The 12,521-nt window shown below is 40.8% G+C and overlaps 1 protein-coding gene across 1 annotated transcript in view; it reads left to right on the top strand.

The window, feature by feature from the left end:
- Nucleotides 1-1,283: 1,283 nt before the first annotated feature.
- PTPN21 (protein tyrosine phosphatase, non-receptor type 21) overlaps nucleotides 1,284-12,521 on the top strand; it is a 31,240-nt gene continuing 20,002 nt past the window's right edge. The window contains exons 1-3 of the mRNA XM_010190455.1: nucleotides 1,284-1,470; nucleotides 11,529-11,698; nucleotides 12,329-12,426. Of these exons, the coding sequence (XP_010188757.1) occupies nucleotides 1,291-1,470; nucleotides 11,529-11,698; nucleotides 12,329-12,426 (448 nt within the window). The 5' untranslated portion in view covers nucleotides 1,284-1,290. The remainder of the gene's footprint in view (nucleotides 1,471-11,528; nucleotides 11,699-12,328; nucleotides 12,427-12,521) is intronic.

Raw genomic sequence — 12,521 nt, 5'->3', positions numbered from 1 at the left:
GGTGGAAGCCAGGCCCAGGGGTGTTACCGGGGGTCGGGGGGCGCATCGCCCCCAGCCCTGCAGCGCGCCCCTTCCCAGAGGCGATGGCGCCTTTATCTCGAGTGTGCGAAGCGCTTTCACTCAGCGGTAGCCCCAGTGCTCCGGCCTCACTGTAGCGACTGTCCTCCCCACACCTACTTCTGCAGGAAAAATGCCTGTATTTAGAGAATTTTAGCTTGCATGTGCTACTGAAGAGCAGCACGAGTAAGAATGACGAATTTTATAGGTAGAAAGACCCAAAAAACACTTGAAAGAGGAGAAAGGCGAAGCGTGTGTGTTCTGCAGTTGACAGGAGAGGAGGTGTGAAGGTGTTTGCAAAAGGTGGGGAAAAGGGCGGCTGCCTTCAGACTGGGAATAACTGTGGTTTTCAAGGAAATATTAATAAATAGTTCTCAGAATCCACATGCTTTCGTGGTGAGGCAAAGCGTAACCTGAACCATCGTGCGGCAGCTTAGCATTAGAAAGAATGGTACAGCTAGCTGTACTTCAGGGAAAATTAGAAGAATTGGATTTTAATTATATGGTAGGAAATGGCTGAGGTGTGAGCTTTAATGCCTCTCTTCCTGCCTTTGTTGGTTGTTTTTTTTCTTAATCATTTATGGGGCTTGGTTTTGTGTTTAATCGAACAGATAGCGGCTGAGGCCGCACGCTGATCTGGAGCAGCAACCAGATTGCTGGGTTTGCTCTCAGAGCAAATGGCTTGCTTCAGCATTAGAAATACCTCAGGCAACCTGGACTTCGTTGAGGTATTTCATTTAAATACTTAATTCAGTTCAGAAATGTTTATTTTAAGACATTGCAGCCACGTCTGATGAAGACTCATTATTCACTTGTGAGTTTAAAAAAATACCAACTTGCCGAAGAACGGTGTTGGCTGTGGAAAAAACCGAAACTCTGGTGCTTATTTCATCATTTAAATGCATAACAGATGTGCGTTTTTGAAAAGTAGACTGAGTATTTAGATTCAGAAAAAACATACATGTTATTTTTCCCATGTTCCCATTCCCCTTTCAGTCCAAGTGTTTCTGATTCTTGTATTTATTCTCTTTCTCGCTAGGATTCCAGTGGATGCCCCTTCTACTTGTGTCTTGGTGGAAAACTTGCTTGTCTTTAATGGATACTGCTGCTGCTGGTTGATCTCTGGAGACTTTACAGCTCCTTACCTTTGAGAGGAGATAGCCGCTTGTCCCCTCGCAAGGTCCTGGTGGTAGTAGCTTTTTATCTGTAACCATCTGCGTGGGGAAAAAGAAGATGCCTCTACCTTTTGGGTTGAAATTGAAACGAACCCGACGTTACACAGTATCCAGCAAAAGCTGCTTGGTGGCTCGTATCCAGCTGCTCAACAATGAATTTGTGGAGTTCACGCTGTCGGTGGAAAGCACGGGCCAGGAAAGTCTGGAGGCAGTGGCTCAAAGGCTTGAACTGCGGGAGGTAAGCGAACAGTCGAGCGCGAAGGCGTGATTTTTGTCTCTGGTGCAAGGTGACCCCTGTGGTGACTCCTCACCATTTGGGGCAATCAGTTTATTTACTGGAGCAGCTATCCCGTGTTCCCCTTGTTTCTTCACATTCTGGTCTTGACGGGGAATCGAATACGTCCAAATCAGTTGCAAAACTTACGTTGCAGAGCTAGGGAATGCCCAAAGGGGGACATGTGAGAAGTGGCAGTGAATGGAAGCTTAGAGCGATAAAGCGACTGTTTCTAAACCTGACAATGCTGAAAATGTTGTTTGGAAAAAACAAAGCAACAAAAAATCTCTGCCTCAGCAATGTGGTTAAGAATTGCTGTAAGACGAGACAACTTTCAGCTTAGGGTATGAAATGGAGTGTTATTAACGTGTGTGTGGTTCTTTCTGATGGATTAGTGCTGCGAAAAGAACCTAAAGCACAAAATGTGATAAGTGTACCAGTGACCAACTATTTGTATTGCTTGTCCAAATACCGCAACCGTGTTTGCAGACGCTGTCTTGGAGCAAGCACATAGTGATTTAGATTGAGTGCTGGCCTCATGAGGAAACATGTTTTGCACTGATTGAGTCTGTACCTATCTGTCTAACCTGCCTTTTCCCTCAAAAATTCCTTACTTGGTATTTTGAAGGATCCTTTTGCAACTGAAATTTGCTCTTCTCCCAGACATTTAGTGATTATTCATACATCTCCTGTATTACTTCTGAAATGCTGAGCTGCGAAATGTTGTTTATAGAAATCTCCATAGATTACCAGCATGGCATTGTTTTATGGTTTTGTTGAACACAAGTGGATTTGATTGCAGTAGTTGAATGCTGGTGAATCTGTGTAAACTGACATTTCCCACTAGAGTCTCAAAAGGTTTGGTTCATTTTGTAGTCATTAAACTGCCAGCACATGCACTTTTAGGGGACAGGAGAGAGGAAATTTGTAATAAAAATGTAGTGTTCTGACACTGTTCTGAAAAAGATGCTCTTGCTCTGTTATGTGGTCTGCCAGATAGTGGTGTTCTGAGTATGGGATTCAGATACAGGATGGAAACCCTAGACTTAGGTAACCAGAATAAGAGTAATTGTCAAAATACTTTTTGTCTAATAACTGTAATAACTATTATTTTTTGAAATGTTGTATTTTCAAGCAATGGCAACTGCTTATAACTTTGCTCAGCTATTGAGCAAATGAATTTAGGACTCAAATCTGCAAACATTTATTACTGTAGGAAATGCTATATAAAGTCAGTTGTTTTCGAAAGTACTTTTTTGTTGTTGTTGGGAGAACAATAAATAAATGAAATAGATGAGAATCCGTTAATCTCTAAGTGTTTGCTGTGGTTGTTTTCAATCCCAATATGCATTCTTGTGGATTCTCCAAGTATTTTTATTTTAGTACATTGGAAATGTACCATTGGAAAGATGCAATTCTGTGCAACAGAATGACTGCCTTTTTTCTGTCTCACCCCTTCTAGCAAAGGGAGTAGTGTCTAAGCACACTCATAGCCTTCGTGTTAACGTAGAGCACATCAGATATCATCTATTTAGAGTTCAGTTGTTGTTGTGTGAATGGAGTTTGTTGGTTTTACGTATCCACTTTCTGATGGCACTGCTAAGTCAAGGTAAAGAGTTTTCACTATTGGCAAGACAGAAAGGCTTTGTCTTCCCGAATGGTGACTGCTGACGTTTATTGAACCAGTCACACAGCGTTGGAGATGCAGGGTTTTTCAGCTCTTCTTCATTATCTTTCTCTGGAGGGACTCCTTAAAATCTTTAAAAAAAAAAAAAAAAAAAAAAGAGGGAGAAAGATGGCAATTCTCTCAATTAGGAGTCATATATCAGACTAAGGGAGTTGACAGTACACTATTGAACCCTGGGCAGATTCCTTCAGTCATGCATTCTTGCATGGATTATTTTGGCAGGAAAATGTGTTGCAATAAAAGGGAATGGAAAGCAGGAGTATAAATTACTTTCCAGAGCTTGCCTTCAAAAAATGTTATTCTGCCTCTAAATAGTCAGATTTGCCAAGCAGATACTGGATCATTCCTGACTGCTTTGCTTGGTAGAAAGTTTCCAGAAAGAAAGTGCTCAGTGCTCAGCACTTTGCTTAAATCTGCAAAAAACCAGCCCTTGGTACCATAAAATACCAAGTACTTTCTGTATGGTGTTGTGTAGTTAATGCACTAAGCACCCTTAAGGCATGAGTGTGAATTCAAAGAGTTAAAATATTACTGTTCATTTGAATACTGAGACTTGACGCAGTTATGAAAACGGAGGGTTCAGTTCCAGATTACTGTACGTGGGCTATGCAGTTATGAGACGTGGGTCCCATGCACCTTCAAAACAGTTCATGGCAGGAGGTACGAGGGCAGTCTCTGCCTTTTTACACATTGAATGGGAAAGTTGTAAATCTCTCTTTCTGAGAGAGCCTGCAATTACCCAATTTGGACAGTGACTTGAGCAGCTTATTTTTAATGCTGTGCCATCCTTTAAAATATTTGTTTTAACAGATCATCAGTCTTCAAATTACGCTTTGTGTGGCTAAACTCTGGTTTTCTTTGGGTTTTCAAATCAGTACTTCTCGATTTCCAAGTTATATCCTCTTATGGACACGTAGTTAGGGTTTAGGAAGTCTTAATTATGTTGATGATTTTATTTTTTACTGGATGGTAGACTTTACAGAAAAGTAAAACGAATGCATTAAATAAGAAGAATATCTTCTGGTATCCCCAGAATGTGACTCATCAGCGAAAGGGTGTGTAATCCAGCTCCCTTAAACTGAGCAACTGGGGCGAGAAGCCAAAGGGAACAGGGAATAGAAGTTGCTTACCCTTTGTAGCACAGCCTGTCTGTTATCCTGGGAGAGAACTAGAACCAAACTTGGTTTATGCAAAAAGCTGTATTGGTTGAGGTTAACTGTTCTGGAGTTACAAGTTTTGGTAAACTGCTGAGGGCTCTGATTGTTAACTGCCTCATAAAGTGTCTGTGACACTGCCCTTCTTGCATCTAGGGCATGAGTACACAAATGAAATACTTGAAAATACAGAGATGTACCTCTCTTGCTGGATCTTCTTTTATTCCTGTATTTTAATAATACTTCTAAAGCAGAAAGAAGGGACAAATTCTGCCACTGTGTGCAAGCAGAGCCTGACTTAGCTGCAGATACACGGTAGGAATTTGGGCACAGGTACAAGTACTAATGGTAGGGAACTTCTGTGGAGAGAATGTGTTGTGCATATGCAAGTTCCTGTGTTTGTGTTGGACGTGAATAGGAAAGAAGGAATCAAGGTTATCCGGATCCTGAATAACTTGGAAGTTCTGAAGCAATGCTTCAGCAAAATACCTTTAATTCAGTGTGGTGGTTTCTTAACTGTGTGTTTTGCACACATAAACAGTGTTCTTAAAGTAAAACTGAGTGCGGCCATAAATATTTGTACATTGGTGGTTTCTTAACTGTGTGTTTTGCACACAGTTCTTAAAGTAAAAGGGAGTGCAGCCATAAATATTTGTACAAGTATATGTATCGGTAAACATTGGCTGGCAAATACAAGTCATGACAGGGGTCACTGACATGATTATGTTTATGTCTTCCATCAAAGCCTGTCAAAATTGTAGCTAATGCTGGAGAAATAAGAGAAGCCGTGCTCAAAGTTGAACTGCTCTGGTTGCCTTTCTGAACAACATTTTCCTTCAAATTAGGAAAGAAGAAATTGTCATGGTGGGATGTATATAAAATGCAGACCTTCAGTGTGTAATCTAGTTAATTTAAAAGATACTACTGTATTGAAAAACAAACTCGACTCTATCTAAAACATGTTTGAATTATAAGTGTGCTGTAATCGTAATTTAGAAACCAAGTTAAATTGAAGGACAGAGAACTCTGCCAGAAATCAGTAATTCCCTCGGTGCATTTCTTGTAGTTCTTACTTTCTCTGAAGGAAAAACCCACAGGTATGAGCAGCCAGTCTTACTAGAATGAGCAGCACAAAATGAAGGTTCTTCCATGAAAGCAATAGTGGCGATTAGGAAGCCTTGCCCCGATTTCTTTAGCTTTTAATAAAGTGAAGTCAGAATTTGACTATACCACTTAACTGCATTTTCTCACTGTCACAGTGTCTGTGAATTGCTGTATAGTTTTATACTGATTTTGATGGCAGAGGTTTTCTTTACTTCTGAAGCAGAGCCACTGGTTTATTGTTTAAGTCTTTGAAATTTTGCTGCTCCCCGTTGTAAAGCAATCAGAATTTAAGCCTCTGATGAATGGGAATGTGATGCTGCTTTTAATCTCGGTGCTGCGTAAGATGTGGGTCAAAAGCAGACGTGTGAGTCCATCCCTCTTGGACAGTGGTAGGACAATTTTTAAAAGTTTGTTTCTACATTTCTTGGTCATGTTGATTGATAACTTACCTGTGTCTGCAAGAGGTTAAAATACATCTTGATGGGATATAGTATCTTCTGTGCACTATGAAGGTATGGCACTTCAGCTTGTAAATTAGCCAGCTTACCTTTGATGTCCTGATGAGTAGAATCTGCCTTGCCTGTCAGAAGACCCTTCATTAGAGATATCTGTATGATGTAAAACACAGTGTATTGCAATTTGTGCAGTGTTTTAATTGGAATAAAGTAGAATATGTCAGACTACCTTGCAAAGTATTGATTTTGTTTGTTTATTTCTTATCCCTGCTGTTTTTCTTTAAGCTGTAGATTTCAGTTGCTTTGTTTAAATAGCATTTGTGAAACCCACATTGGAGTAGTTAGGAGAAAATACTTGTTAGAAAAAGAATTCATATTGTGAAAGAACTGAGAGTTAAGACTGACTGCGCTCTGTGTTTGGATACCTCCCCTGCTAAATCCTCCCTCCTGCAGCTACAGTTGTCATGTCACCACTAGAACAACAAAAATAGTCTAAGCAAAAGTACCCAAAAGCAAATAGTTTCAAGATGGGGAAAAGGGAGGGATTTTAATGGGGTAGCCAGCAGTCCTGTTTCTGCCAGGAGAACTGGTTGTGGCGGTATGCAGAGGAGGGCAGCTTTCCCCGTGGTGGCTGGTATGTGGCAATGCTCACAGGTTTCATTCTCCACCACTTCCAGGAAGTCTTGGATCTTGCACAGTGGCCAATGGAGTCTGCCCAAAATCCGTTCTCTCCTAGAGACTGGGGAGGTTTGTGGAGGAGGTTGTCTGCTGTTATAAGAGATGAGTTTCTGGAGAATTTTCAGGACATCTTGTCTCCTTCCGTAATTCTCAGCATTGGCTGTAGGGTAAAGCTTTCACTGGGTGTCTGGCAGTTGTGCACAGGACAAGATTATTGACCCAGTTCTCCATGCGGTTTGAATAAACTGTGGTATCCTGATGGTAGGAGCTGTTCTGTATCCAAGCGTATAATAAAGCTAGACACAGCGGAGCCCGTGGGCTAACTGGGATCTTGTAAGTCCAACTGCAGTGCTTATCCTTCTGGAATGAAGGTGTTCTCAGTCCTCTGTTCGGGAAAGTCTTAAGGCTTGGTTTATTTGTATGTGCCACTGTAAAAGAGGAAAAACCTGAAACTGTGTTCTGGTTGCATTCTTCTGTAAACCCTGATACTGTTTTCTTGTTTTTAACTTTCACCTTAGGATGGTGGTTCCTCAGGTCACTGCAGCCTTGAGGCAGGTAGCAGATCGTGTTAATTAGAAGGCACTGTATTAACAATTAGAAAACAATTCTCTTTTCCAGTCTATTTGTAACCTGTGAGATATATTAGATTTATAATGTACAGTATAGAAATTAGATGCAAAATATCTAGTTAAATACATACATTTGAAGTAAAGTTTGAACGCTGCTGTGCTTCAGAGAGATGTGTGGTAAAGTCTATTTGTCCTCCCTGGTTCCCTCCACACTTAATCTGTTTGCAAGAACCGATAATCACAGATTATTGAGGACAAACTTTGTCAGTGTGCTTTGAGCTGGGTCATCACGCTTGCTTCCCCAATCATTTTCATTTGAGGTTGTTGTAGTCGGTCCATTATTCATCGACTGTTATCATACATTTCAAACATTTTCCTCACGTTTCAAGAGCGAATCGCAGATGTCGGCGCGCTCAGTGAGATGAATTTATTTGAGCTCATGTGGTACCCAAATATCAAGCTTCCAAATGTATCCAAATATCCTGCTTAGCTTGAGAAGCCTGGTTGACTTCATAGACGAGGTCACTCAATGCCCACCAACCTGTGAGCTCTGGTACTTTTGCATTCTTGGTAGCTCTTCAACTTCTACGCAGAAGTGCATATTATTCCTGTCTGTAGTGACAGAAAGCAGCTAACTGTAACAGAAAGTAACTGTGCAGAAATTAAATGTTGTTTTTGTTTCTATTTGATTTTCTTCAAAGGGGTTGGATCATGAACTATGTCGCTAAAATAAATGAACCTCAAAATAGTGTTAATCTTAACAGCTTAACATATTCTAAGAATCATGTTATGACATTCCTTTTAGAATTGGGTGTTGTCCTGAGCTGCTAATAATAAAATGTTTTAGCAATGAATAAAAATGGATTCTATTTTAACCAGCGCGAATATTCCAGGGTGCATAAGCTCCTCTGAAAACTCACGGGATCAAGTTCTGCCCTTGAAGTCAAGTGAAAGGTTTGCATACAGGTCAGCAGGTGGCCTTTGGTCCATAGCGTTTTGCTTGGCTTTCATTTTATTTCTGATACTCCAGATTGGAGGGAAAATACTGGGGCAGAAAAACCTGGTTTAAAGCTGTGCTGGGTTCCAGAGAATATTTGAAAGTACAGAAACATTTTGCTTGGTCTGCTGCACCAGTAACCACTCAGTTTTGTGCATAGGCAGGAAAAAGTGGTCAGGGTTTTAAAGAAATGGAGCGGTGCAAGTGATCATCACGCCTTAAAAACAGGCAGTACATTGAGTTTAGACTTCAGGGTGCAGAACCAGGAGTATCTTACGTCAGAGAGTATGAAACAGGGCTGGTGTAAGCACAAGTCTGGGCTTTCTCCCCTTACCTTTGTGTTACACATCTGCGCTTCTTTGAGGCGTAAACACACCAAGGCTGCAGATGAAAGTCATTCAAGTTATTCAGTTACACAACTGCGTAGAAATTTCTGCATATGTTTTTAGTTGGTTTCCAAAAGTGTGGTGCCTTTTGGAGAAGTGTTTCAGCTTTGCTGCTATTCTGTAGCTGCTACCCTTATGTTTCAGTCTCTGTGCTGTCACCCGGGATGTGGTGGTTCAACGTTTCAGGTCACCTCAGCCCGGGGCCGATGTGGTTCACCCATTGGGAAGGTGGCCTGGGCCAGCTTCTTTGAGCTCTTGCTAGCAAGTGAGATCAAGCAGCTCATGGCATAGTTCAGCTTTAACTGTTACTTTTATTCTTTGGTCCATTAGTTTACTGACGTTCTTGCATATGTATACATTACATCTGTAAGACTTGGCAGTTACAGGGTGTCACCATCACAGTCTGACTTTAGCTCCTGTGACTGCTTACATGAAAGAGAAACACACCTTTTTATGTACATTCCTTTCCTCTTTCAGCCTGCAGGAATGTACATTCAGTACATGTTATCCTTTTCAGTGTGTGATGTTGCAGTGAGCTTAATATTTATTTCTTAATGGAGTCTGTGTGGTACTACTGCTACAATTCTGAATGTTTTATGGCATCTACCATCATCTCATTGTCATCATGGAGTGACAGAGGTTACCACACGCTTATCTTGTGGTTGGCAGGCTAAGGCACAGAAATAAAAGAAAATTTTGTCCAAGGTAACAGGAAACTTTGTGCACCTGGACTGAAAAACATAGAAACTGGTGGTGTTTACAGTATTTGTATTCAGAGCTTTTGTCCTCTTGGATCTGTAAGTATTTATGACTCCTTAAATTTGACTCCTGGTTTTCAGGATTCAGAAGTGAATACGGTGTCTCCCTTGTGAAAAACTTGATTTGTAGGATATGCTTTACAAGAGATCTCTGTTTCTGGTGGGGGAATGCAGTCTGTTTCTCTATGGTGATTTTTAAACTTGCCCGACCGTGAAACTATTTTGCATGTTTGCATATTTTGCATTCTAACTTTTCTCCAGATACCTTCCACGTTATACTGAAAAATTATTTTTTCCTTCTATGAACAGTTCTAATTAAATTTAACATTTGTATTATAGCTTGCCTGTTTTATCAAATGGGACCAGAGTTGTCTTGGAGTCTGCAGAAGGGATCTCAATTAAGGTTCAATGGGCAAACTTCATCCTAATATTTTTTTATCTTCTGAATGCAGATGCTGCAGTTACGTGGTAACTGTAAGTGTAGAGGGTTTTCTTTTAACATTGGGAAGAAATCCCCTCACCAGACCCCACCAGTAATCACTTAAAGCTGTATTAATGCTAATTTAAAGAGGGGCAAAATCCATTTTGCCAGTATACCACGTCAAAGGAACATTGTGCTTTAGAGTTGGCTCTAATTTCCCAGAGAAAAATGCTTTTATGGAATAGATGCTATTATTTATTTAATGCTACACCTTGACTTTTGGGCCCCAAATGACGTAATGCTCTGTGCTGATATGGAGCATTGACGTCCCCCTGCCGTGGTTGTTCCCGGCACAGTCAGCCTGTCAGAGCTGGAGGGGGCAGCCAGGCTCCCATGCGGGTGGACTCTTCATCCTGTTTAGGTTAGAAGCTGAGAAGATGTACGTATATGTTCTGTTTGATGGCATCACTTGATTTATCCAGTTGACAACGGTACATGTCCGAATTAATGGTTTGTTCCTTGGAAGCAATGCAAAATACAAATTATCTGTCACCCCCCAGTGAATTTCAAATCCATGCTCCATAGCATCAGAATGCTGGAGGCTCTGAGAAAGCAGCAGTAAATACGTTGTTTGCTGGACAGACAGTTTTTCCAAGTCTAATTCACAGAAATTATGTATGTAAAAAAAATCATTATGATTAGTCCTATGTTTTATAAAACTTCATCCTTAATAGCTTTATTTTGTATAAGTCAAAAACATCTGAAAATGTATAAAGTGTTGGATTAAAGGTGTTGGAGTTTCTACCACTTCTACATATAATAAATAATGTGTATGTAGAGAATTTTCATATAAATGCCTACAGACGTAATTGGTAATTTGTAGCATTCCCTTATCTCCCTCAATTAAAAACCTTGTAATTATAGTATCTAGTTTTGCTGTGGTAATGACATGGGTATTTTCTCGTTCTCATCTGTTTGCTGATCCAGGACTGAATGAAATAAGTGCTGCAGGAGCAGATTTTAATGGGTTTAGATATAGTGGAGAAATGTAAATTTGAACGAGTGGTTCTGCCGTGTGGATTTGGAACTGTATTGTGGAGTGATAGAAAAATATTCTGGTCCAAACTCCTCCTCGGAGGAAATGTGATCCAGATCAGTTGTGTTGCTCAAGACGTTGTCCAGCGGGACTTTGGCATTCCAGGGATGGACACCCCTCAGCCTCTCGGGGCAGTCTGCTCCAGTGGATGGTGTACGTTGTGTTTTGGCTTGGTCAGGAGTTGCCTGCTCAGACAAGGTACCTTGGTGCTGTGCCTGGCTGTATTTTGCTTGTAGGATGAGCCGTACGTGTGTGTTAATGAGCTTGTTAATGAGCTTGTCTTTGATTGACCACTGGTCCTGTGTTCTCTTGGCCTTCAGCATCCCATGTGAGCCTGCCCCGTTCCCCAGAGAAGCCGCACTTTGCTTTCCTGCTGTGCAGTGTCATTTCTGTTTGCCTTCCTGCCTTCCCTTACTTTTCCTGTTCCACACTTACTACTGACATCTGTGAGTTGCCACAACAGGCTCAGACACTGTTTGCAGGTAAAGAGTAGGTTTGGTAGTGTTTTAGGTGGGGGACATTATGTCCATGGTTGCTTATCTAGAAGTAATGCGTGTTTTTGACATGCAATGTCCGGTTCTCTAACTTCTCAATAACCCACAGCCTTAGTCAGGGTTTTGAAACCTTTATTCCAAAGTGGCAAGGTTTTCACGCAATGTATTTTACCTGATATTACAATATTAACTCTTTTCAATCTTTGCAATTCCTCTTTTGCAGATCACCTATTTCAGTCTGTGGTATTATAATAAGCAGAATCAGCGCAGATGGGTGGATTTGGACAAGCCTCTGAAAAAGCAGCTGGACAAATACGCCTTGGAGCCAACTGTGTATTTTGGAGTGGTGTTCTATGTGCCTACTGTTTCTCAGCTCCAGCAGGAGATTACCAGGTAATCATACCTGTGTCTGTAACTTTGCTTTCAGCATTCAGAAATGCGTGGTTTCTTTAAAAGTTGCTGTCCCTTCCCCCGCCTCTGTAGAAATGGAAATGATTACTCCAGGCAGAACTTATCTTCACACTGCATATTTGTATCCCTTTCAGATATTTACAATATGTGATAAACTAAGCAAACAACCACCTCTTTGGTGATCTTAGGAGTCTGTTCAAACATGTTTTCAATAACAGGCATAGCTGCATGGTCAGACTTCTAATTGTTTTAGTTCCTTCATGTTTGTTTCTGTTTGTGTTTTTGTTTTGAAGAACTATAGTCGCTTGCATTCATTTTCTAATGAGGAAAGAGGTACAAATACACAATTTATGAGGGTATTTTAGTAGACAGAAATTGTGGAGATTCTTTGTTTTGAGAGGTAGCAGTATTTGATTCTGCAGGGATATATGAAAGCTAAGGGAGGAGTTAGCAAAGACCATGACATAGCAGGTCTAAATGATGAGGACTGTCCACCACACAAACTGGGGAATGCAGAGAGGAATAGGAAATGCAGGTGTATTCAACTGCACTCTCTTTAAATTAAGAAGCCTACATTATAATTTTATTTTATTTTATTTTTTCCCCATGCAGGTATCAGTATTATTTGCAATTAAAGAAAGATATCTTGGAGGGCAACATTCCTTGCACACTGGAACAGGCCATACATCTGGCTGGTTTAGCTGTTCAGGGTGAGTAAGGCCATTGTGCCCATTAGCCCATGCTGCATTAGAAACTTCGGTGATGTGTTTTCGATCGCATGTTTTCTGTTTATTGCTTGAAGACC

Source organism: Mesitornis unicolor, unplaced genomic scaffold, assembly GCF_000695765.1.
Source record: "Mesitornis unicolor isolate BGI_N332 unplaced genomic scaffold, ASM69576v1 scaffold12558, whole genome shotgun sequence".
Taxonomy (NCBI): Eukaryota; Metazoa; Chordata; class Aves; order Mesitornithiformes; family Mesitornithidae; genus Mesitornis; species Mesitornis unicolor.
Note: the sequence above shows the minus strand (reverse complement) of the source record. Positions and strands in the feature narration are given on the sequence as shown.